The 25,373-nt window shown below is 43.8% G+C and overlaps 3 protein-coding genes across 4 annotated transcripts in view; 2 read left to right on the top strand and 1 right to left on the bottom strand.

Annotated features, from left to right (window-relative positions):
* The first annotated feature begins 1,764 nt into the window (after positions 1–1,764).
* Positions 1,765–13,332, top strand: SIRT5 (sirtuin 5). Of its 2 annotated transcripts, XM_054381754.1 has the most exons (8): positions 1,765–1,894; positions 4,215–4,348; positions 7,461–7,686; positions 9,267–9,354; positions 10,195–10,248; positions 11,153–11,276; positions 12,729–12,844; positions 13,212–13,332. In XM_054381754.1, the coding sequence occupies exons 1-8, from the start codon at positions 1,786–1,788 to the stop codon at positions 13,285–13,287; spliced, it is 927 nt and encodes a 308-aa protein (XP_054237729.1). In that variant the 5' UTR covers positions 1,765–1,785; the 3' UTR covers positions 13,288–13,332. The 2 variants fall into 2 exon arrangements, with proteins under 2 accessions (XP_054237729.1, XP_054237730.1); XM_054381755.1 differs by lacking the exon at positions 10,195–10,248.
* A 341-nt stretch (positions 13,333–13,673) lies between these two features.
* NOL7 (nucleolar protein 7) lies at positions 13,674–18,132 on the top strand. Its single transcript, XM_054381967.1, has 8 exons — positions 13,674–13,819; positions 13,948–14,008; positions 14,100–14,158; positions 14,340–14,371; positions 15,388–15,475; positions 16,127–16,248; positions 16,331–16,408; positions 17,510–18,132. The coding sequence occupies exons 1-8, from the start codon at positions 13,674–13,676 to the stop codon at positions 17,581–17,583; spliced, it is 660 nt and encodes a 219-aa protein (XP_054237942.1). The 3' UTR covers positions 17,584–18,132.
* RANBP9 (RAN binding protein 9) overlaps positions 18,129–25,373 on the bottom strand; it is a 40,260-nt gene continuing 33,015 nt past the window's right edge. Inside the window, exons 10-14 of the mRNA XM_054382009.1 lie at positions 24,250–24,397; positions 22,501–22,622; positions 20,429–20,580; positions 19,645–19,756; positions 18,129–19,253 (exon numbers count right to left, since the gene is read on the bottom strand). Of these exons, the coding sequence (XP_054237984.1) occupies positions 19,123–19,253; positions 19,645–19,756; positions 20,429–20,580; positions 22,501–22,622; positions 24,250–24,397 (665 nt within the window). The 3' untranslated portion in view covers positions 18,129–19,122. The remainder of the gene's footprint in view (positions 19,254–19,644; positions 19,757–20,428; positions 20,581–22,500; positions 22,623–24,249; positions 24,398–25,373) is intronic.

Below are 25,373 nucleotides of genomic sequence, written 5' to 3'. Positions count from 1 at the left end.
AATGTACAGTCCATACTAAGACCTCAATCTATGAGGTCTCATAGTACTGAATAATGTCAGGCAGAGCTAGTCCCTCATTTGTCTTGGCTGCCAGAACAAATTTGTCATCTCAGTGGTTTTCCCAGTCCAGAAAAATTACCTCATTTTAACCATCAGCATAGTGACAATGTTAAATGAGCTTATGCTGGACTCTGTTTACTATGCTGTTTTTTCAAGCATACAGGCCATCATGGAGATTCAGCCAGACTGCTGAATCCAGCAAGCAAAACCAGTGTTTGATCAGTACTGCTGGTGGCCTGAAATGCTTCCTCACAAAAACCTTCCTTTATGTTTGCAACTGGAGGCAGAGTTACATGCTGTTATGATGTAAGTAATAAGAAGTGCTGTGAAGCTGAGTAATGAAAGAAGTGTAAGCTGCATGCCCCTGGGAGCAATCTCTGGGTATTCTCTTCCCTTGCCTTCAGGTCCCTCACACCCTGTGCCCTGTACCAGAGGCCACGTCTGAGGCAGGAGCTTCTCCTTGGCCATGTGGGCTGGTGAGCAGGGGGTAGGCTTAAAGGAGCATTTCTGTGGTATGCTGGGACCTGCCTTTCAGCATTCTCTATGTTTGGGCACATGTTTTAGGGACCGTTACAGCTCATGAGTTGGTAATTTACAGAATTCAAAGGAAAAAAACATGTAAAATCTCAGATTGACTGAAAAGGATTAGAGAGGAAGGGTGGAGAGGAAGAGGCTGGATAGAAGCAGTTGCTATCTTTTTACTGCAGGAAAAACAAGTTAAAACAGCTTTCCTCATAAAGTCTGTGGAAACTCTGTGTAATCTGTCCAACCTGTTAGCAGAGCAGGGTGCAGTAGCTTCTTTAGTGAACGTCTGAGGGTGGACCTCAGCCTGATGGTGGAAAAACATCCAGTCTCTACAGGAACTACTGTAGAATGTCTGGCTGAGGGGCTATGACAATAACAAGGGAACTGGAGCATCTCTCTGACAAGCAAAGGCTGAGAGATCTGGGACAGAGAGGGGATCTTTTAAGGGGTGGGGGTCAGGAGGATGTGGCTGGGCTCTCTTCAGCGTGCAACAGCACACACTGGAACACAGGAGCTTCCACCTGAACATAAGGAAAAACTTTCCTGTGAGGATGACACAGCATTCGAGCAGGCTGCTCAGAGAGGTTGAGTCTCCTCTGGGCCGATTCCAAAACCGACTTGGACACGATCCTGTGCAACACGCTCTGGGTGACCCTGCTGTAGCAGCGGGATGGACTAGATGATCTCCAGAACTTCCACCCCGCACCGTTCTGTGATTCTCGGACCTACTCGCGTGTAATTGAATCTAATACGTCTCGGCTCTGCCATTACGTGGCAGGGAGGGGCGGAGCGAAGCGAGAGCCAGCCCCACCGTAAAACCTAGGGCGGGACGTGCGGCGCCGCACGCCTCCAGCTCAGGGCCACTGAGGTAAGTAACCGGCGGCGGCGACGCGCTAACCGGCGGCCCCCGGGGCGGGCCCGCCAACTGCGCGAGCGAAGGAAGTCGCGCCGAGGGGGAGGCGGCAGCGGCCGCCGCAGCCTCCCCCACAGCACGGCTCCTTTCGCCCGCCTGGTTCCCCTTCGCCCTTCTGCAGGCGGGCAGCTGCACGTAGGCTCGCTGCCCGCCGAGATCGCTGCTGCAGCAGCTTCCTCCCCAGGGGAGAACTGCGGCCGCTGGTGACTTGGAAAGGGAACGAGATTGGAGGTGCTGCTTGTGATTCGTCTGTTTCCTCTCAGGTGAAGCGCTTGCGAGCGATACTGATGAGTCTTTTTAGCGCTCGAAGGTTGGTTTCTCAAGCGTATTGCGGGTTTAAGGCTGCTTCTTCGAAGAAACAGAAGTTTCTATTGGAAATGGCTCGTCCTAGTTCAAGTAAGACATCTGTTTGTTTCCTTTACTTATCCTGGACAGGATTTTAAGCTAGGTTTGAATTTCCAGAAGGTTTTGTGTAACAGAAAAAATCTACATGCTGTATTTTTAAATTTCTCTTTCTAAAACCTGATCAAGGAAAATGGCATTTGTCAAGTTGAACTGTCAGGCTAAATGCTCCTTCTGTGTTTTCGTTCTGGGCTTGCACTGGCACTAACAACTCCTGCAGAACATTTCTGGCCTCTGAGCCGGGACCTTTTACTTCAAACCATCCCTCAGGCGAGGGCATGGGAGGGCAGGGGGCACAGAGACTGGGACAATGCTAACAGTTGGACTCCATAATCTTAAAGCTCTCGTTCTTCAGAATTTTCTGATTATGTGTGAAGTGGATTTTTTTTTCCTAGATGTTAAAAATTTATCTTCTCTATCTGTATAATGTGTAGTTTCAAAAATCCTTATGTAGCTGTGGTCAGTGTGGTCACCTGGTGCTATGTTTTTAGTAATGTATGCACATAAATGTACACTAGTTAATTGCATTGCCTTTTCATAAGCAATAAAACATCTCCTTCCTTTGTACAAGAATTATGGAGGCCCTTGAGCCCTTGTAACCATTCAGGAGCAGGGTACTGGGTAACCCTAGGAGCCCTGTTCTGTTCAGCAGTAGTAAATATCCTCTTGTTTGTTTCAGTTTGTAGATTTGCCTTAAGTTTTCAGAAACATGCCTAGCAGTAAATCCCCAAACCGTTGGGCAGCCAGCATGCATTTGCTGTTTTCTGCTGTCTGAATTCAGCATCAGTTCTATAGCTCATGCTGTGAGTCTTCGGATTTCCCATGTGACTGTCTCTTCTTATAGAAACTTGTTGCTTTTGGTTTAAAAAAACAAACAAAGCAAGCCACAATGAAACCACAGTAAATTGTGAAGATTATGGCTCAGAGTTCAGCTGCAGACTAGTCACTAGTGGCATACAGTTGGAGTCAGCACTGGGGCCAATATTGTTTAATACATTTGTTAACGATCTGTATGAGGGTACAGACTGTACCCTCAGCAAGTTTTTAGATGACATAAAACTGTGAGGAGTGGTGGATAGATCAGAGGGTCATTCTGCCATCCTTTCTCTCTGCTCAGTGCTGGTGAAACACCTGTAGTGCTGAATCCAGATCTAGGCTCTCCAGTATGAGAGAGAAGGACTTACGGGAGAGAGTCCAGTGAAGAGCCACTGAGATGATTAATGGCTTGGAGCATCTGACATATGAAGAGAGTCTGGGAGAGATGGGACTGTTCAGCCTGGAGCAGAGACACCTTAGCAGTGCATGAGAATAACTGATGGGAAAGAATGAAGACAAGACAGACTCCTCTTAATAGTGCTCAGTGACAGAACATCAGGCAATAGATAGAAAGCACACAAGATTGCATCTGAACACAAGAAAGCACTTTTGTACTGTGAGGTTGATCAAACATTGGAATGGGTGTGGAGTGTCTATCCTTGGGGATACTCAAAAGCTACTTCACTGGACACAGTCGTGGAAAGTCTGTTTGAACAGAAGTGGTTGGAATAGATTACCTCTAGAGGTCTTTTCCCACCTCAGCCATTCTGTGATTCTAAAATCTATTGCTTTAAAATTAATATCTGGGTAAACCTGAAAAGAGTTTTTAAAAGCCTGTGTCTCTTTAGGTAGCCTGTTCTGTTTTAATCTTGTTTTGATTCTTAGAAAAATCACAAAGAAAATTGCCCATTCTTTTTCAATGTACTTTATTTTACCATGCAGGAAAAGTGGAGGAAATACTCATTACAAAACAAAACAAAACAGATACCCCAACAAAAAACACCAAACCCAGAACCAAACAATTGCAAACCTAGAAAATGGGCAAGATCCCTCAGACGGAAATGCCTTTTCCCAAATTACCTTAATTTTAAAGGTGATACTTGGTGACTAAATGTAGAGTTATTTTCATCTTAGGATCTTGCCTTACAATCAGGAAGCAAACTGGTTTTGGGTGGCGGTGGCAACAGTGTTATCAAGATAGCATCTAGTATGGGGTTTAGTTTAAGACTCTGTCTTTCATATATTGAGTATATCCATGGTTCACTAAAACTCTCTCTACTGAGGTTGCTCAGATGCATTTTTGAGGATCTCCAGGAATTTGCCCTTCAAATTCCAGTATGCAGGAATATCAAAACAAATTAGTATTCTGAAATTAAAGCCATGGGAGGTGTATGTGGAAGCCATTTCTGGATGTGTGAGTTTGCAAGCACTGTCTGTCTGGTCTCTTACATATGTAAGTCCAAGTTTGAGCAGCTGTTTTTTTCCTCCCCACACACAGATATGGCTGATTTTCGAGAAGTGTTTGCCAAAGCAAAGCATATAGCCATTATCACAGGAGCTGGTGTGAGTGCAGAGAGTGGAGTTCCTACCTTCAGAGGGGCTGGAGGTTTCTGGAGAAAGTGGCAAGCCCAGGTATGTACTGGTGGCACACATCTGCAAAGCTGTCCATCAGGTAGGTGAGTGGGAACAATCACAAGAACCTAGGTGGAAGAGCTTGAGCTCTCCCTACAGTCCTGTATGCAGCTCTTCTCCATGTCCTGGACATCTCCTTTGTGCGACTGCAACATCTTTTCTCATGTTTAGTTTATTGATGTTTGGGAAAAATATTGTTCTTACAGACAGCTCTTGGTCTTTGTACCATTCTTGTGCAGTTTAGCTGTTTGCTTATCTTTTGACACTCTTACTGTTTGCCTACCATGTGGGGCCTTTACTGTTTTAAACTCTTAAGAACCATTTACCAAAACAATAAAGGGCAGAACCAATAATACTAATTAGTTTTTATTACAGAATCACATCAGAATCATAGGGGTTGGAAGGGATCTCTGGAGGTCATCTAGTTCCATCCCCTGATAAAGCAGGTTCAACTAGAGCAGATTGCCCAGGCTGGGCAGCTGTTCTAGTGCTCCAGCACCCTCACAGTAAAAAAAAGTCTTTTAATTCAAAATTTCTTTTAATCTTGGTTTCCCATAATGGTCTGTAATAGGTTAACCACCTGTTTCCGTCCAACACAGAAGTGAGGGAAAGTTAACACAAAAAACCCACAAAAACAAACTCTGGATTGAGATAAAGAGTCCAGATGAAGAGCTTTAATAAGAAAAATGAGATAATACAATGCACGATTACATTAGCCTAATTGTAGAAAAAGCACAGCAAAACGCAGAAAGCAGCAGCAGAAGCTAGCAAGCTAACCCAAACCCCCTGCAAACTCACACCACCCCAAACCTGGAACCCAAAAGCAGCAATCAGGACACAAAGCCTCTCATGTCACCATCTGAACTTCAAGCCCCATAATACTTTTCTCCAGCAAGCACTTTCACTTTGAAGCTGGCACAATGGCAGGATGGTTTTGAATAACAGCAGCATATTGAACTCAACCCATGACATTCTCCACCCTTATTCTATACCATCTGCATCATGACCAGCAGCAATTAACATCAAACAACACACATCATGCATCAGTTACTGTCCATCCCTTTGCAGTATAAAGAAGACTTCTTACTGCAGATGTTCTGGAGCTCCACCCTGTTCCATGCAGTCTAGATCAGTCCATGACCAGTCCAAATGGGGGACTATGTTTCCACTACTGGGACAGTGTGATGGTTTGAATCAGAACCAGTGGGTTAACCTGGCTATTTTCCCAACACAGAAGTAAAGAAAAATAGCACACAAAAACTTGGGATTGAGACCAAAAAAAAGTGAGAGAAGAATAGAGTTTAATGATCAAAAATCAGATGAACATGGTACAAAATGCATAATCACCTTAGCCTATTTGCAGAAAAAGCACAGTGCAAAGCAGCAGCAAGCAGAAGCAAGCAAGCCAAAAGCCCAAGCCAGAAAACTATTCCCTCATCCCTCCTTGTCCCACTGCCATCCCAGTGGAAAAGACAACACTCATAGAACCTGGAACCTAGAAGCAGCAACCGGAACAGTAAGCCTCCTATGTTGCAATCTGAACTTCAAGCCCCATACCTTGCTCTGGTTAGCACTTTCACTTTCTGAAGCTGGTGTGACTGTGGCATGGTATGAGTAACAACAGCAGGTTCAATTCAATCCATGACAGTCAATTCCAGTGGCTCCTTCCACCCCTCCAAGTGAAAGCAAACTGTGCTTTCCTTGTATACTTCTGTTTCTGTACAAGGGTAGCTGATACTGGCACAGGATGGTTCTCTGGTGCAACTGCTGTGCCTCTTGGTCTGTCTGTAGCCCAGAGACCTTCTCTTGCCCCTGAGAACTTGGGGCAGTGATGAGAAGGGCTCAATAGGCATGGGCCAGGCCCCAACACACTGCAATGATTTGTCTCTTGGGAACTTCCAGGCTGACAACAGACTTTTTCTAAACATTTCACCAGCTTGTCAGGACTTTGCACTTGCTCAGGGGTGACATTCCAAACCACCAGAGGGGACCACTGGCCTTAAGAATTTACTCATATGCTCACACACACCCTGCGACTCATCATTATCTGGCGTTGAGGTAGGTATCTCAGTGGCATTCTTGGGCATTCAGACCAATACAGGACTTTCTGTTCTGGATGAAACTAGAGCAAGCTGGCCCATCAGTAAACAGCACAGCAAGAGCACAGCTCTAAGCCACTGCTCTGGGATGATGCACATCACCAGAGGGAATATAAGGAGGACCCTGGCATATTTGCTCCAGCTGCCCATGGAAAGCAAATACATCAACATAGTGAACACACCGCAGGCTGGATGTGGCTTTGGGCAACCTGATCTAGTGGAAAGTGTCCCTGCCCATGGCAGGGGGTTGGAACTAGATGATCCTTGGGGTCTCTTCCAACCCTAACAATTCTGTGATTCTGTGTGATTCTTTGAAAATGCAGAAGGAGCAGCAGAAGCCAACAACCTCCTCCTCCACCCCGTGATGAAGCCAAGAGAAAGACCAACACCCCAAAATCCTGAAACTGGAAGTAGCAACCGGAACAGGAAGCGACATGTTAAAATCCAAACTTCAAGACCCATAATACTTTGCTCCAGCCAGCACTTCCATTTTGAAGCTGCCATGCCAGTAACATGGGATTGAACCTGAACAGTAGATTCAACTCAACCCATGACAATTTTGCCAATGGCTGTAATTTGGCTTGTGTTGCACTTAAGGTAGAAAAGAAACTACTAGCAAAATAAATATATCTGCACCATGCTGTGGTTTATGTGTACTGTGAAAAAGACTTTTGAATGCCAAAAATTACATGGATTGAATTATCTCATCTTCCTTGGTGCTGTACTAAACTCATAATAGTTTGGTAGGGCAGCACAGAGATGGTCCAAGTGAGTGTACTGTGTGAAAGCACACACGGCACTATTGATACCAGTTATTTCCTCATGTGATAAGACACTTTGCCTTACCCTCATAACAGCTACTGAACTATATTCCTAGCCACAGCATCTGATCATAAATAATCTGCTTTTGTTTTATGCTAGTAACAGTGTAAATAGCAGTCATTTATCAGGCTTATTTGGGGAGGGGATTTTCTGGCCTTTCTGTTGGCAGAATGAATTTTTGTCTTTTCCAGGACCTGGCCACTCCAGGAGCCTTTGCGCGAAACCCCTCTCGTGTGTGGGAATTTTACCATTACCGCCGGGAAGTGATGCTGAGTAAACATCCAAATCCTGCACACATTGCCATTGCAGAGTGTGAAAAGCGACTGAGCAAGCAAGGAAGGAGTGTCGTGGTCATTACTCAGAATATTGATGAACTACACAGAAAGGCAGGCACTAAGCACCTCTTAGAAATTCATGGTAAGAATCAGCTTACCTCTCTGCTACAGGCTGGCAAAGCTGGAGGAGAGAAGAGAGAGCAGGATGAGTACTGGGACAAAAGAAATCTGTCTCTCTAAACATGCAGGTGCAGCACATGGGGGTTAGCAGGGCTTTTGGATCTGAGGAAATACACAAGTGTGGAGACAGTGCCCCCACCCCTTCTTTCTCCAGTCCACAGGCCCTGCTGAAGAGTAAAGGTCTCCCAGAACAGAGCATCCTGGTCCAGCACTATGGTGCTTTTTAACTTCAGTATCACAAAAGGTTTAAATGGAATTTCCTACTGCCATGTTATGATCTGGACACGAGAAACCTGTACAAATTGTTTGCAGTTGTGGAGCTAGGGAGGCAGCTTTGGGGACAGTTTAATTTTGTGTCTCCTTATTCTTTACAGAACAGAAACAGTTTTAAGTTTTTGGTAATACTGCACATCTCTACAGCATGTTACTAATGCTACAAGTGCATAAACCAAAACAATGTTAACTTTTATGTATTAAATTTCAGGAGGATTGTTAATTTGGTGGGGGGGGAAGTTATTTGGGGTGTGTTATGTATTTTATGTATTTGGGTTATGTATTTAAGAAAATTTCTAATTTAAGGGGAAAAGCAATAAGCAGAAATCATCTCCCTCAGTGGTAAATAATGATTTTCCTCTGAAACACTGTTACAAGGGTGCATTATTACTTATGTGGTGAAGTAGAACAAGGTGATGAATCATAGCTTAGAGGGACTGTTGCTGCTGTTCACCTCAGCCTTTTAGCTGAAATGGCTTTGTCTGATAGTGCTGGGTTGTTGAGCAAAAGCATGAGTATGTGTTGTGTACAATACTGTCAAGCAGGTCTAGGGAGATTCTTCGTCTCTACTCTGCCCTAGTGAGCCCACACCTGGAATACTGTGTCAAATTTTGGGCTCCCCAGTTCACAAGAAACAGGGATCTCCTGGAGAGAGTCCCAGCAGAGAGCCACAAGGATGATTAGGGAACTTGAGCATTTTCCCTATGAAGAGAGACTGAGAGGCCTGGGGCTGTTTAGTCTTGAGAAGACTGAGAGGGGATCTCATCAATGTCTATAAATATGTGAGGGTTGGGTGTCAAGTGGATGGGGCCAATCTCTTTTTGGTGGTGCATAATAACAAAGGATCAGTGGGTACAAGCTTGAACATAAAAGATTTCATCTCAACATGAGGAGAAACTTCTTTACAGTGAGGGTTACAGAGCACTGGAACAGGCTGCCCAGGGGGATTATGGAGCTTCCTTCTCTGGAGACTTTCAAAACCCACCTGGATGTATTCCTGTGCAGACTAACCTAGGTGATCCTGCTTTGGCAGGGGGGTTGGACTCGAAGATCTCTGGAGATCCCTTCCAACCTCTAATGTTCTATGACGCCATGATAATATTGCCAGTCTTCAACACTTGGCTGTTACCTTCAGGTAGTAAGTTACCCACAAGATGTAGTCTTCAGAGTCAAATAAAGACTGTCTGGGAGGAACACAACCACTTGCTGGTACAGCTGTATCATGGAGCAGTCACCTGATCCCTGGTGTTTTCTCTTTGTGCATTTCAGGTAGTTTATTTAAAACTCGATGCACCAACTGTGGAAACGTAGCTGCAAATTTCAAGAGTCCGATATGCCCTGCATTGGCCGGGAAAGGGTAAGGTCTGCCTTCTAAACACTCTGGATTGTCTACTTAGAAATGGGAGCCATTTTAGGAGCATGCAGCAGTTTAAGCCAACTACCCCATTTTCCTTTAGTAGCTTAAATTTATACAACTGTTGTGAAATGTAAAGGTTTCAAATGTTTGGTGACTTCAGTGAGAGCACATGATACCATCTTGTGGATGATGTTAACCTCCAAATTAGCACAACATTGTGTATGCTTTAATTAGAACAATCTCAGGTCATCTGAAACTCCTCACACTGCACTTCAAGTACTTGTACTAATTGAGAACATATGTTTGCTCTCATCCTCTTTACCTTCAGAGTTTTTTTTCATTATATCTCATGCTTATTCTTTGAATTGGACAGTCATCACCCATCAATAGATGGGTTGTCCTCTTCTGCATCTCTTGAGCACCTGGTAACTTTTTTTTCTTTCAGCTCATCTCTAAGATTCTCAAAATACAAATGTGTGAGACAGTCAGTGGGGAGCATCAGTTCTAAGAGTTTTCTGCAGTTCAAAAAGTTGCAGAAGAATTTTTCAGTCTCCCTTTTTATAGCTGCCCTCTTTCTTTCACAATTAAAAAGGGAGGTGGGGTGATGGGACAGCCATATACTCATAGATTTTTAGTTTTGTAGCCCCTTTGCATTTCACCAGATCTTTAGATAGCTACACAAATATTCACTCTGCCTTTTCTGCTTATTGCAGTTGCTTAGCTCTGGGACAATTCTGGACAAATGCTTGCCTGCCCTATGTGGTGTTGTAGTGCTGTAGTAGGTGTTGAAGTTGGCTGAAGTTATATAAATAAAAAATTATTTCAATTTTGTTACTTCAGGGCTCCAGATCCTGAAACAGAAGATGCCTCGATTCCAGTTGAGGACCTTCCTCAGTATGTATGGACTGTTACAGTTTTTGCTGTTACCCCTTCATGCTTTGTGCATCTCAAAGGCTTGCATTACTGTTCAGCTAGTTTTGGAAGGACATGGAGGTGTTCTGCAGGAGCAAAAGGCGTGGAACTTGGCCCCAGAGAACTGAGTCTAAAGTTAGGAGGAGCAGCAGACAACAAGAGTGTGTTCTAGAAGTTGACCATGATGCTAAATGGATTGCATGTTTATGTGCTTGAGCTTCAAGCTGAAACATGCCTAAATTTGTGGGATTTATAGTAAGTGGAGTAGTAGGAGAACTACAATAATAAACCAAGTGCTACAGAGCGAATGTTTTATAACTTTTCAGGTGGTACCTACTCTAATTCAATCTGGAATGCCGTGCTGGGGTACAACGGTTGTAGCCCTTGCTGCCATAGTCCTTGCAGCCATTAAATGTGCTGTGGTGCTTTTTTTATAATGGCTGAAGCTAGCTGCAAATGCAAGAAGCCACCATATTTTTCATTTGGTTCCTAAGGAAAAGAGGCTAATACCATGCTTCTGCCTTTCAGCTTACTTTCTCCTTAAAAATCTGTTGGCCAGTGTGTTAGAACTGATGGAGGCTGAGTTCGGTAGCACATACTGTATTTTAAGTTTCATGTAATTCAGGAGCTGAGTAAGGGGAAGATAGGATGAAGTATTTAATTTGAACAACTTGTTCAGCAACCTGTTCTGTGTACATCCAATACACCTGTAGCAGGGCATCAGCTGCCTTCCGCCTTATGTGTGGTAAAGGAGCATATGAGGAGAGCTGTGAAAGAAATGGGATAAAGATGGCAGATAAGACATGCCCACATGAGAGCAAGAACTATCTTGCTGTTTTGTAGCTCAAAATGGGTTTAACACTGTTGCTTTGTGGTTTTTAAACAGGTGCGAGGAGGAGGGCTGCAATGGGCTTCTCCGTCCCCATGTTGTGTGGTTTGGTGAAGCCCTGGATCCTGACATTCTCACTGCAGTTGAAAAAGAGCTTGATATCTGTGACCTCTGCTTGGTAGTGAGTGACACTTTTGTTACCTAACCTCTTAATGGGAAGGGAAGCCATGCCAAAGAGGTTGTTACCTCCTGGGTAAAGGAGATGCATCTGTACTTCCTCACAGGAATTAAAGCCCCTGAAGGACTCTGTAGTGTCAAATGTAAAACATTAGAAGACCGACCATGAAGTGTGAAAATGTGCATGTGCTTCTCAGAAGGTAACAGCTTCAGCATGTGTATCTTGCTGAGCTGGCATCTACAATCTGCACTTGGTGCAGACAAATGTTAGAAGCTGAAGTGTTTGAGGTTAGCAAACACTGTTTAGCTGTTGAATTTGTCAAACAGTGAAACTGAGAATTGTTTTAATGCTCAGCTTTTAAAAAGTGACAAAATATTGTAAGAAGGTGGTTATGTTGACAGCCGGCTGGACATGAGGCAGCAGTGTGCTTAGATGGTTCAAGCAGTCAACAGCATCTTGGCTTGTATCAGGAATAGCCTGATCAGCAGGACTGGTGAGCCTGCACTGCAAATACTGTGTTCAGTTTTGGGCCTCTTGCTACAGGAGGGACATTGAGTTGCTGAAGTGTGTCCAGAGAAGAGCAGCAAAGCTGGTGAAGGGCCTGGAGAACAGGTCTAATGAGGAGCAGCTGAGGGAACAGCGATTATTTAGGCTGGAGAAGAGGAGGCTGAGGGGAGACCTCATTGCTCTTTTAACTACCTGAAAGGAGTATGTTGTAAGGTGGGGGTCACTCTTTTCTCCCTAGTACCAAGTGATAGAATGAGAAGAAATGGCTTCAAATTGTGCCAGAGGAAATTTAGATTAGATATTCTGAAAAATTTCCTTACTGAAAGGGTGGTTAGGCATTGGAATAGGTTGCCCAGGAAGGTGGTAGAGTCATAGTCCTTGGAGGTGGTAAAAACTGTGTAGACATGGCACTTCGGGATATGGTTTAATGGCCATAGTGGTTGTTAGGTCAACGGTTGGACTTGATGATCTTAGATCTTTGTCTTTTCCACCCAAATCAGTTCTATGATTCTGTGTGCTGTGTTTTTTGTGAGGCTGTTTACATGCCTTATAGATTCCAGACTGCTGACCAAAACACTTGCTCAGAATAGTGTGTACCCTTCACAAAATAATCTCATGTAAGAGAATAAGTGTCTTGTTTCATTTCCTTGAAGGCAAAGTTCACCATTTTTTTTTTTTTTCATCTACACCTATAATCCACAAGCAAGCTTCTTTGAGTTGCATCAGAGGAGCAATTTCTGATTCTTACGCTATGTTAAATAGCCACATGTGCACTGACACTAAATAGAGGTATTGATTTGGTTTTATTTCTATAGGGATCTTCCATAATTCAGTGGGTTTGCACATCCAGTGTTCCAAGAAAGGTCCTTAACCTTGTGGGTTGGTTTGGTTTTTATCTGTTTAACTACTAGCTTGCTACACTTGTGATTTTTCGTTTTGTCCCTGCAGGTTGGGACCTCCTCAGTGGTGTATCCTGCTGCTATGTTTGCCCCTCAGGTATCAGCCAGAGGAGTGCCAGTTGCAGAATTTAACATGGAAGCTACTCCTGCAACGGACAGATTCAGGTAAAGGTATTGGGTTTTAAACTAGGCAGCCTTTAGCCCCCCTTGCGCTTTGCACTCAACTGCTCAAGCACTTAGGCAATTCTTAAACATGCATGACCTACATTTCCCCCCAATGCTTTAGAAATGTTATTTTCTTCTAGTAAGTAAGAAAAGATGATTGTTCTTTCTGGGTGTAATTAAGACTGAAGCCACAACAGTAATTTCTCTAAGCATGAGGCTGAAGCCTGTTCCTCGGTCCCCGAAGGCCTCAGCCCTCAAGAAGCAAGACTGAGGCGTTGTCCGAGCTCCCCCTGTGCTCTGGAACTGCCACGCAGCAGCGCCGCGCGCTGCCCGTTGTCCGCCGCTTCACCTGGATCTTTCTTGCCAGGTTTCACTTTCCGGGACCCTGCGGGACGACTCTGCCGCCGGCGCTGGCCCGCCATGAAACTGAAATCATCTCCTGAGCACCTCGGAGTGGCCGGGCCGGCGAGGAGTCAATGCGGCAGGGGTTCAAGGGACTTTGGGAGCGGGCGGGTGATAGGCGGCGGCGGCGGGTCTCGCTGGAACTGTCCGCTCTCCTGCTCCCTATCGCAATAAACAGACGGCGGCGGGTTTCCGCCGCCGTCATCCACGGCACCGCCTGTCGCTTCCCCTGCCGCCTCTGTCCACGCGCGCCCTCACCGCGCGGAGTAAAGGGCGGGGGAGAACAGGCTGCGGTGGGAGCGTGAGGCAGCTGTGCTCGCGCCCTGGGGCGGGGTCTCCCCAGAGGGGCGGGAACGGACTGCTCACGTGGACGGCGGGAGGCAGGGAACGCTTCCGGGGCGGAGGTCACGACAGCTGCGTGTGCAATATGGCGCCGTGGCGGCAGGCAGCGACAGGCGCGGGGCTTCTCGCCTCGGCCTCTTCGGAGGATGAGGCCCCGGAGGAAGTGGCCTTTGGAGTGGGGAAGGAGGCGGCCGAAATCGAACGGAAGCTCGTAGGGGAGGCGGCCCGGAGGTACGGACACAGCCAGCTCTCCCAAAAGGGGTTCTCACGTCCCCACCCCCTCGCCCCTCACACCCGTTCCCTCGCCGCTCGCGCTCGGCCCGAGGCCGCGCTGACGGCGCTTCCCGTCCTCCCCGCAGGCACCGGGAGCTGCTGAAGGAGAAGCGACGGCGGCGCCAGGAGCTGTTCATTGAGCAGAAGGTAAGGGGCCCTTGCCCTACACCACCGTCTCATCCCCGGGCGGGCGGGCAAGCAGCGCCTGCGCCTCGCTTAACCTCCCTCTCCTCCGTAGAAACGGAAGCTTCTCCCCGAGGCCGTCCTGCAGGAGCTGGCTGCCGCGCCGCCCGCACGGTGAGGGGACAAATCGGGGCGGGCGGGCGATGTTGGAATGTTCGGAGAGCGTTGGCGGCCGGAGTTGAGCTCTGTCCCTGATATTGGGGGGGCCGGGGTGGAAACGGGAGCTCTACCGGATTCTGAGTGAACGAAGGCAGTGTGACTCAGAATGACCTGTCGCCTCCCCCTTACTCCACAGACCTGCTGCGCCGGCTGCGGCAGCTGACCGAGGTACGAACTTGTTCTGCTGGGTCGGTGCTTCTAACCATAGCTCAGGGAGTCAGTTCTTGGCTGGAGCGTGCAACGGGGTGGTGTCCGGGGTCCCTTAGACGGGCTGAAACTCGGACAGACCACCTGCTGCGGAGGAACAGTACCTGAGGAGGAATCTGGAGTCGCGTTTAATCCGATTCGTGAGCTTTGTGCAAAAGTCGTTTGCTGTACAATAGTTTCAGTTAAAATCATCCAAGATGTTTTAAAGATATAGTGGGCAGGTGGGAAAAGCACAGAAAACGAGAGAGAGAATTAATATTTAGCACATGTTGAAGTTACAAAGGCTATTTCTGGATCAAGTTGTTAATCACCTTGCTGCTTTACATATCATGCTATGACTTACCTGCATCTGTAAAAATTTAGTAAATTTTTTCAGATTCTGAATTAGAAAATCAAGAGTCTTAAGTATTCCTGACTGCTGTTTTCCAGCCTTCTTCAGCTGTACTTTAAAATGCTTTAAAAAACAAATAAGTAGGTTGGCTTTTAAAAGGATTCTCTATCCATTTCTCACATAGGTATAAAGCTGGATGGTTGAACTGCTACTTTTACTCCCTTTTATTATTCAAACCAACACCAGCTGTTGACATAACAAGAAATGAGCTCAGGGTGATTTGAATGCTCAGCTTTGCTCCATATTTAATGGCAAGAATAAATGTGAAGCTGGACTCCCATTTGTGCTTCACTTGTAGCTGCGAATGTCTGTCCTTTGAGTCCTGGTTTATGTGATGAATACCAAGAAAGGGGAGAACTAGCTGGTGGTACTTTAGATGGTGTCCCTGCTGCTTCCTCTCCCTCACACTCCTGTGAGGGCCACACGTTCTGGCTCTTAGTAGTTACTTTGTGAAAAATGCCTGTTGGAGTTATCTAAAGATGTTTTACTTCCCACAACCTGATTGTTATTTCATTCCTGTTTCATGTACAGCTCTTGATTCATAATGTTGGAGAATTATTTTGTTTTCTAATTAAATTTACTTCAGCTAAACGCCGTGGAGGTAGAGCTGCAAAGGGGAGACAAGACAAAGCCAAAAGGCAGGTGAAGAAAGACAAGCAAAGAAAGGGTACCAGGTATGCTGGAAACAGGAGATCCAGGATCTGTTCCCACTGCTCCTGCCTGCTTTGGGGAGGGGACATGACAGTGGCAGTGGGGCTGTGTTTGCTTCTGCTTTGGTGTTCTCTGTGCTCTTCCTCTCCTTGAAAGCATGTTTATGTACTATAAAGAATCTTTAATATGCCTCATATTCAGCGTTTTGTTAAAAAAAAATCTGTATATGCATATATATATAAAAGAAATCTCTCAGGTAATTTTTATATATTGCATATACACAACTGCTCTGAGGCAACTAGATAGTCGTAAGTGCAGCAGTAGACATTCTGTTGTGCGCTGCTCTAGGTCTGGTGGTTGAGCACTAAGTTCCTGCATTTCAGTCTTTTTTCAATTCTCTTTGTTTGTCATGGGTGTCCCTACAGAGGACTTGCATTCTGGTAGGACTAGTTTTTAGGACTCCCAGGGAATTATTTGGGGCATGTAGAGGCAGATGGTGGCAAGTTGAGAGTCTTGTTCCTATTGCAGTTTTTTTAGTATTGCTGCAAAGTGAGGCTGAGCAGCAGAAACCAGCCCCTGTCACTGTTGTGCTCAAGTATCAAAGCACTGACTCTGTGTCTATTGTTCTGGATTCTGCAGCCATGCTGCAGGGATTTGCATCTCTGTTCAAGCAGGTCCATAGGCAACTATACAGCTGTGTGCTTAAAAGATCAGAGTGCAACAGGCCTCCACCAGCAGCTTGCCAAAGATTTTATAAACACTCAGCTCTATGGACCAGGCACCAACCGCATTCAGGGTAAGGATTCCTGAGGTGGGTCTGCATCTAGATTTGTCTGTGTTAAACTTAGTAATGAATTAATACTCCTCTCCCATTTCAGCAAATGAGTTTTTTTCCCTGGAAAACAAGAAAAACCCAGTTAAGAAAGCGGCAGTTCAGTTTGTGGATAAATCTTGGGGTGAGTATTGACAGTAAAAGCTTTATGCAGATGTGCTTAAAGTACACTTCTTAAAAATGAAACTTTTCTGGGGTCAAGGGCTGTATCTTGCTGCCATGTAACAGAAAACTTGTAGGACTGTGTCATAGGTTGAGTTTTAGTCTGCTGCTATTCATACCATCCTGGCTCATGCCAACTTCAAAATTAAGGTGCTGGCTGGAGCAAAGTATTTTGGGGCTTGAAGTTCAGCTTGTACCATGAGAGGTCTCCAGTTCTGGTTGGGGCTTTTCAGTTCTGGGGTTTTGGATGCTGGCTGTCTTCTGCTATGAGGGTAGCCAGATGAGGAGGCATGGGGGAGTAGCTCCTGGCTTGGGTTTTTAGCTTGTTGCTGCTTTCTGCTCTGCTTTTTCTGCAAATAGGCTAAGGTAATTGTGCAGTATGTTAGCATTTATGTTACAGTTGGAACCTGAAGTTATTTTTGTGTGTTACTTTCCCTCACTTCTGTGTTGTAGGGAAAAGGCTGCATTAGACTAGCAGGGACTGCAGCAGGTGTAGTGAGTGCTCAACTGGGGAGGGGGGTTGAGACAGAAATGGAAAAAAATTGCCTCACTTGTGGTACATTAAGAAACTGTATATGGGCCTAGAGCTGTGTGTACTTGTTTGAGGTAAAAACTAATTGTTGTATCAGCCTACAGTTTCTAAGCTCTTAGAAATCATTTCAGGTATATGTAAAATTTAAAGCCAGAATTGCAAAGCATGCACCAAATTCTCTTCCTAAATACTTTCTAAATACTGGCATTGCAGGAAGGCACGGGGACAGACTCATTAACACACACTAGCTGCAGCCACCTACTGCCCCTAAGTCACACCAGCACAGTCTGAGGCTCAGGACTACCAGGGCCAAGTTACTGGTCCTTAGTAGGCAGTGTCTGCTTTCCAGTAGTGCTTAAGCAATGGAAGTGCTATGCCCCTGGCCCACGGAAGCCCCTGTTTTGTATAAAAATATTGCAGGAAGTTCTGTCAGCTTTGCAGTCACAGTAATCAGGCAATGGATTGCTGCTTCTGCACTACATGGGCTAAGAAAATGGTACAGCTTTGCCTTTTTCTTATTTTTTTTTTCAGGGCAAGAAATAAAGCAGAGAGCAACAAGATTTAAAAAACAGTGGCTCTCAACACAGTTTAATAAGTGCACATGAAGAGAACTTTTACAGAAGATGCTGCTAAGGACTTTTACTGAAGTTAGTCTCTCAATGGAAAGGTATTTTTTCTGTACTTCATCATCACTCTGCTTTCAGCACCAGCCAAGAGAATGCACTAATTTCCAAAAAGTCATATCCAAACTGGCTTTTCTGTTCTCTTCCCTCCCCCAAGGGAGCAACTAGGCCAGGGGAGCAACTGTGTGTCCTTAATCCTGACTTAGAGCAGCTGGAGCTGGTGTTATGCCCAGGCTTGTAGAGCTGCCTCCATGAGACAGCATAACTTTGCAGAGAATAAAGATGAACAATTTTGTATAGACTATTTCTTACAGCAATCACTTAGTCCTGATTTTTCAGTTATTTGCACCTCTAAGGCTATATTCTAATACCAAAACCATTTAAGACAGCCCACACAGCAGGACCCTTCTGTCCAGCTTGAAGATTACTTTCAAGAAATAAATAAAGCTTTCCCCCTCCGCCTATAGGAGTGCTGACTGAGCTCGCATTAGTACCTGCAGTAAGCACTGAGCTGCTGCCAGCTCAAGTCCTGCAGTGTTCTGATACAGGGAAGTGGCATCTCCAGTTCAACCAGCAAGGTGGGGGTCTGATTCTGGGGTTTACCTGAGAACTGCTGTTCCAAGACAGAACTCTGGGAGCAAGGCACCATAGCATTCAAGTCCATGCTACCATGTATGTAGAAGTAAGTTTTTAATGGCTGGTTAATTATGATATCACTACATTTTATTGCAATATAGTACTATTTAAGCACTTTTAAAAATGCAAGGTGTACAAAGATTAAATTAAGACTGTAAATTGACTAAATATTTGGTTTTTATATAAATAGGTCATAACCACACTGTGTTGACATGTAATACTGTTATAATACAACAGTTAAACTGGTGAGTCTACACAACAGAAGCTGTCTTGTAGTTAAACAAGGAAACAAAGTTGAAAAGACCATGTTAAAACAAAAAAAAAAAAATCTACTAAGATCAACAGCTTGGGATTGTAAGTAGCAACAAACATATTCACTCAGCTCCTGAGTAATTCAAGTTTTACAGTACACATTAAAAAATATCATTTCTTCCCATCAACACTATAATATCCAAACCATCAGGTGTTTATGCATTTTGCAAATTACACTGACTGAACTATGTAACAATGGGGGTGGAGGTTGGCAAGTCATCCTGCTTGGTGTTCACCCACCTGCTGATCCATCCGTGTTCTCTTCCATCCCACCACAAGGCAGCAGGACTTTTGGTCTGTTTTGGACAATCGTTTCAAGGATTGGTACTTATCAATTTGTCTGACATTATCAGTGATATTCTCTGCTCTTAGTTGTCTAAGAGGTTTAAAGATGGAAATTTTCTCCTAACACTAAGTTAGAAATCATTTGCATCATGCTGTAAACTAGGAAGCAACATAAAGCAACAGACTTGTCCTTAGTACATAATGAAAACTCCAAATTCCAGTCAGCAGAGCTGGTCTACTCTCCATGTTGAATATGCCACAACACCTTTCAGATCTCCGACTGCATAGCTAGTGTAGGTAGTCTTCCACCGTGGCAAACGCACAGGATCCAATTCCTGATCGAGCCATCAATCCTAGACACTGTGATGCCTGTCCCATGGCTAGGGCGAGTGGCGGTTGCTTTGGCAGGTTGTGAGTCTCTGAAAGAGAATCCAGTGGCATTTAAAATACCCAATTAATTGTATAGAAGCACACTGGAAACATTTTAAGCTTGCTTGTATCAGTCATTTTCACATTTCTGGGTTTACTTTCCAAGTTTGCTCTGACAGGCAGACAAGGCAGGAGCAACAAAGGAAGCTTTTCAAATGCCCAGCACAGCATCATCATTGAACAGCCCCACAGCAACAGAGGATGACCTCTGTTACTCTAGCATCCCCCTAGACCTACCCCTCTAACAGTGTACAACACCATTCCTATGCTTTGTTACTCAGCACAGCCAGTTGTGCATGCTGAGCAGCATTGGTGCCTGCATGGAAGGAAAGGGAGTCCAACATGCGTCACATTGGAGAATTGCCAGGAACTCTCACCTACCGAGGATTGCACTGTTCAGTACAGAGCACACTGGTTCTCTTTGTATTGGGTCAAGCTGGTTTCCAACAGGGCTGCTCCAGGGATCCGAGTATGCAAGTAAACTGAATGCATCCTGTGGGAAGATGGGGTTTATTGCATCACACAGCTATATTCTACTAGTGAAAACAGGGATGGTTTCCTTCACCAGTTTTGATGCAGAATTAAAAAGGTGACTGGACACACACTGTGTTTTTTTGATGATCCTTATTTGATGAAGGACAGTCAGCTTCCTTCACCACTACAGAAGGATACAAAGAAATTGTAGCATGCAGTGTTTTTCCCAACAGAGAGGTAACAGGTGGGGGGGGAAATAGCCTGAAAATCACCCCAAGTCAGTCTTCAGCAGTGAAATTATCTTACAGAGCAGTCTCAAATCCAGGTAAACCAATTAGCACCCCTCAGTATTAAAAAGAACACATTAGGCATCTCTATCAGTTCCCTTCCTTGCAGTTCATTTTGTCATTACTGCTGAAAATGGCACTTGGATTCAAGAGGCCAGACTACATGGTCAGAAATGAGACAGAGGGAGGTGCTACATTTGTCTCTGGTTGTATTGCAGTATGGAATTATTTTCCCTGTGACTGTGCTACACAGATCAGACAGGAGACTGCTATACCACAGCTGACCAGAATACTGCTCTCAGCAAAGAGCTGCAGACATTAAAGCAGAGCAGTACTGTCATGTGTGCATTATTTTCTGGGCAGCAGTTTTTCCCCTTGACACCACATTTCAAGATCACACATACCTTGAGCATTTTCTTATTTGCTGTGTTTTTGCCACATTCTCTTCTTAGCTGCTCACTCATTGCTTGCAAGTCTCTTCCAAAATGGATCATTCTTTCGATAGCGGCTTGGCTGCCACCACAAAGCTGACGTCTTAACTGACTTGAATCTACTTCTGCAAAAATGATATCGTCATCATCACCACCAACAGAGCTGCCAGTTACAATCCACAGATCTAGAGAAGCTGCACTGATTTCACCCAGATGACATCTGCCTTCTCAGAGAGAGAGAAAGCACATTGGGCTAGAGCCCCTTGGCATAACACACTCCTACACCAAGTGCTGCTGAACCGCTCCCTTTATAAACATGAAGAAACTCGATAACTAACAGCAAAGAATGGGCTGTTTACTTTGCAATGGATCATTTTAAACTAACTAGACTATAAACCAAAATCTACCTTAAAATTCTATGGGAGTTGAAAATTTAAAGCCCACACAGTTCTACCTTTTTTTATTCTTTGGCACTGCACTTCTGAAGATATGCCAAATCCAGAGGTAGTAGAGGGCAAAAAAATCCTTAACTTCCCAAACAGCCACGAGGGATGTTGCTACAAGATGATCACTTAGACTATTCACACTCCTTGTAGAAGTATTGTATTGATAATTTGGACATTTCAGGTGTGTCTTTATAATCAAGCAGAACACTACAATAGATTTATTTACTGTTTGCTATAATATTCTCAGTCTTAGTGATTTTAAAAGGTACTAATGAAGCTTATGAACAGTAAATCAGCCCTTGACTTCTCTGAAAGTTCTGCCTTTTTTACAACTAAAGCAACCTGTAAAAAAAAAAAAAAGGCATTTATCTATTCCTTGCCTTTTTTCATCAATGGATTCAAGTTTTTAATCAGAGTTTTGTTGTACACTTGAATTACCAGAACCTCATCTTTCTGATTTTAACACTGCTATCTAGTGATGGATTTAGACCACAATTATAAACAAGGATCTACAAGTGGCCACTTCACTTTTTTCTCTTAGATGCCAGCGTATCACCTCTGGAAAAAAAAAAAATCTGCTTACTTAACATTACATATGCAGTACTAAGAGGAATACAAATATTTCAAAAAGAAACAAAACCTCAAACACCAAGACCCCCAAATTCGGACTGTGGGGAGTAAACAACATCCGTTGTAGACCCACATATCTTTTTTACAAAGGTGAAGCACCCACAAGTCTTCAAGCAGCAGTGTTTGCTGCTAGCTGCAGCCCAAACTAGAACATCACTTTCCAAAGGCAAGAAAAAACAACACAAGCGATGCGCCCTGTGTAGCTGCTTCGTGTCTGTCACAGCAAGCCTCTGTGGGAAAGGCTGCAAGAGTAAAGACCTGTTTTGTTGTTTTGGTTTGGTTTTTTTCCTTCTGTCACAGAAATGAGGCCTTGTTATTATCCAGCTCTAGAGTGTAACATAGGGAAAAAGTCTGGCAATGTGAATCTCCCCTCTTCAGGGCTGTGACAGAATTGTATTCGCTTTTCAACAGTCACCTAGCATTTACCGGGAAGCTGCACAAACCTGCAGCCGCACACACCCTCAGAAACTGAAGGGTTCACAGCTACCTCTACACACTGCTGCACTCTTAAAAGTTTACCAGTGATGTCCTCATTTTCACATCTCATTTAAATTACCTATTAATTGATGTCTGCTTAAATAACTGGTTTATTCAGTTCCAGTGACTTGGAATTTCCCCTCCTACTGTCGAGTTCAAACGTACCATGAGTAGTAAAGGGACGGGGGGAAGAGGGAGAAGCCAACCCTAACCCAAGTGTGCTCTCAGTGCGGTCTTTCCTCTCAAAGGTACTTCCTTAGAAATTGATGCTAGTTTCAGTATCTGTGAGTTAACAATTTCCCCTGTTCTCACACTGCCATTGGAGCACTTAAATCAGTGGTTAAAAAAATGTACATCTAGTAACAGCAAAACAAACACACACAATTAAGATTGGAGCTAATATCCCTAATTATCGAGTTGGGAAGCATTGCAAGTAAAAACATAACCTTGTTGCCATCACTTAATAAAAATGTAAGAAATATCACTGCAGACCCATTTCTGTGTCACATTCTTCCATTTCGTGATCATGTTTAGAACTACCATTTAGGAAGCCATTGGATGAAGTCTCAGCAACCCCATTGGAGTAGTGATCTGTTTCCATGTCTACATCATTGCTGAAAAGAGAGTAATAAAAGTTTTACTCACATTCAAGTACTTACAGTTATCTTCACAACTTCAGCACAGTACTTCTCCCCATCTTGGCTACTGAAAAGCTGTTTTCAAATATTACTAAAGGTAGGCCACAGTTCTTCCCATAACTGGTGATACCAGAGCCCCAGGGAAATTTTAAGGCACTCTCAACTAACTTTTAGTAAAATAACATTTACAGATGCCAATATTAGAGTTCACTATTATTCAGCAGTAAGTATTGTAACACTTTCGGTTTTTAATTATCTGTACATACACAGAACCAAAGCAAATGCACTTAGAAGATATACTATTCCCATTTAAAAAAAAAAAAAAACAACAACATAGTTAATATACAGTTTGCTTTGAGAATATCATATTTAGGTAAATAATTCTTTCCAAAAAGCCTTGATCTCTCATCTACTCTGAGGAATTACAGAGCAAAAAAAGAAAAACCCAAAGCAAATACTGAGTAAACCAAGAAAAAGAAGAGATACTCAGAGGCCAACCCAGAACATTACACACCTCCTCACCACACTTGGCTTGCAGCAGGTCAAAGAAGCACCTTCAGAAAATGCCAGTATGGCTTTGGGGACTGAGCTTCACTGACAGTTACATCCTAGCCTGTTCTGTTTTGTCATGGAGAATGACAACCTAAAACCTCTCTCAAGACCAAAAAGATTAAATTTTAAAGTTTAGTATCTTGCTTCTAAGCAACCAAAGATATTCAGCTTCCTTTGAGGAAGGAAACAAAAAGGCCTCTCTGACTGGGCAACACTGCAGCCAAGGAACTGTCTTCCTCCTGTGAAAAAAATCTCAAAGTTCCTTGGACACTGCTAGGCTTTTTGGCAGAGACAACAGTTAAACACAAATCAAGTCAAGAAGCCAGTTGTGACTCTTAGTTCTCCCCCACCCCCAATCATCACTATCCAACCAAAATATCCTTTATTACCACCACCACATCACCAGATCCCAGTTGGAGGTTTTGGAAATCCATCTTGATGCAGCTGAAAACTCTTGTATTTCATTTCAAATTATGTTCTGCTGCATCTGTGCAACCCAGACCTTAGTATTTACTGGTTATGAACAACCATAATTAACCCTGGTTAATATATCTGTTTTCTTTCTTTGAAGGGAGTGTGTTTGCACAAGTGACAGTGATCACAGTAGGCAAACAATTCTTGTGTGCAATGGAAGGAAGTCCACACTTAGTGTACATTTCCATTGTATTTACTTTGCAGACTCTGCTGTAAATGGGGAATTATTCAGATACTTTTCATTACCTACACACGTGCTTAAATCAATGTCAGTGCCAGAGAACTAGTTCATCTTCACTATACAACTTCAAAACTGACCATAAATAGCTATAAGCCAAGTAATTTATTCTTATCCATTACATTTCTTTCATCAAACAGGAGAAAACAGTCTATTGAACTACTGACAAGTTAAAACCAAAGCCCAAGAGAGCGATCATGAGCTGTTGGCCCCTTACACAAAATGTTTGAACTGTCCTTGAAAAATGTCACATCAAATCCCACTGAAAGCTCTTTGCAATACAAGCACATGAACAACACAAGCTTTAATGTAAATTAAAAGCATCTGAAGTTTATTCACCTGGAATAGCTGTTAACCTGCTGTGATCTTGACACATTTATGTTGTTGAGCTCTGGTACATTCAAGCTGGTGGTCGAGTGTTTATTGTGACAGTGAGACTGATGTGCTTTATTTGATATTACTCCATTACTGCAACTACTTTCAAACCCTGAAAAGAAGTTGTAATAATTGTAATAATCTACAAGCTTAATTTTTAAGTACTGATTGATAGAAACAAAGTATAGCTTAATTGCTCCTGGTCAGTAAACATTTTATTTGCCAAATAAACCCAAACACTTGGCTTCTGTGTTTCATGCATTTAAACCTCTAAGGCTTCTACAGTGCAGAAGTTAAGTGTTACTTAAGTTTTCAGTTGTACTTTTACACCAGTAAAACAGAAAACTGTATCAACTTAGGATCATTTTTTAGAACTGATACACTGTTTCTGAAAGGTCTGAGAATCTTCTTCGAGGCCACTGTAATAATTCTGAATGGAAGCACACATGCATCTTACTAAGTTTTTAATTACAATTCTCTTGATAGATGAATTTAGTGCTGAAAATACTTTACATGTTGCTACACTTAAATACAAGCTCCCTCCTTCCCCATACAATCACTTTAATTGTTAGTATTATGCTTTGCTAAATAAAATTACGCCATGCTGTGAAATTGGCTACAATCTCTTCTGGCCATTCTAAAATGTAATCAAGAAGCTACTGTTTGATGCAAATTTAATTGCCAGTTCTATCAAGCCCAAAAGCAGGAGCTCTTTAGCGTCTTCCAATACAGAAACAGGTCACAGGAACAGCATATTATAAACAAACTAGTTGCTGCCATTCAGGAAATCCCAAACCTCAATTCTGATAACACATTCATCAGCTTGCTTACAGAGTGGTGCCTCTATTTTCAAGATAAGGAAGTTAGAGGTACTTTCTACAATACACCCCAATAACCACCTGAAGAACAAACAGAAAATCTGAGTTGACCTCCACTCACGCACAATAGCAGCCTTGACTCAGAGGGAAGAAAAGCAAAGCTGTTGCCTTTCCAGGCTACACTGGCTTCCTACTCAAGCCCATGAGAGAGGGGGAAAAGAAACCAAAAAAGGCAAGTCCACAAACGGCTCCAGTTTGGATTTAAGAATG

The sequence above is a fragment of the Indicator indicator genome, chromosome 6, assembly GCF_027791375.1.
Source record: "Indicator indicator isolate 239-I01 chromosome 6, UM_Iind_1.1, whole genome shotgun sequence".
NCBI classification, from domain to species: Eukaryota; Metazoa; Chordata; class Aves; order Piciformes; family Indicatoridae; genus Indicator; species Indicator indicator.
The sequence above is the reverse complement of the archived record's forward strand: the minus strand, read 5'-3'. Positions and strand labels throughout refer to the sequence as shown.

Coding starts and splice junctions, on each gene's coding strand:
- SIRT5 (XM_054381754.1), top strand. CDS start 1,786: ATGAGTCTTTTTAGCGCTCGAAGGTTGGTTTCTCAAGCGTATTGCGGG. Junction 1,895..4,214: donor AATGGCTCGTCCTAGTTCAA/GTAAGACATCTG, acceptor CCCCACACACAG/ATATGGCTGATTTTCGAGAA. Junction 7,687..9,266: donor GCACCTCTTAGAAATTCATG/GTAAGAATCAGC, acceptor TGTGCATTTCAG/GTAGTTTATTTAAAACTCGA.
- NOL7 (XM_054381967.1), top strand. CDS start 13,674: ATGGCGCCGTGGCGGCAGGCAGCGACAGGCGCGGGGCTTCTCGCCTCG. Junction 14,159..14,339: donor GCTGCCGCGCCGCCCGCACG/GTGAGGGGACAA, acceptor CTTACTCCACAG/ACCTGCTGCGCCGGCTGCGG. Junction 16,249..16,330: donor AGGCACCAACCGCATTCAGG/GTAAGGATTCCT, acceptor CTCCCATTTCAG/CAAATGAGTTTTTTTCCCTG.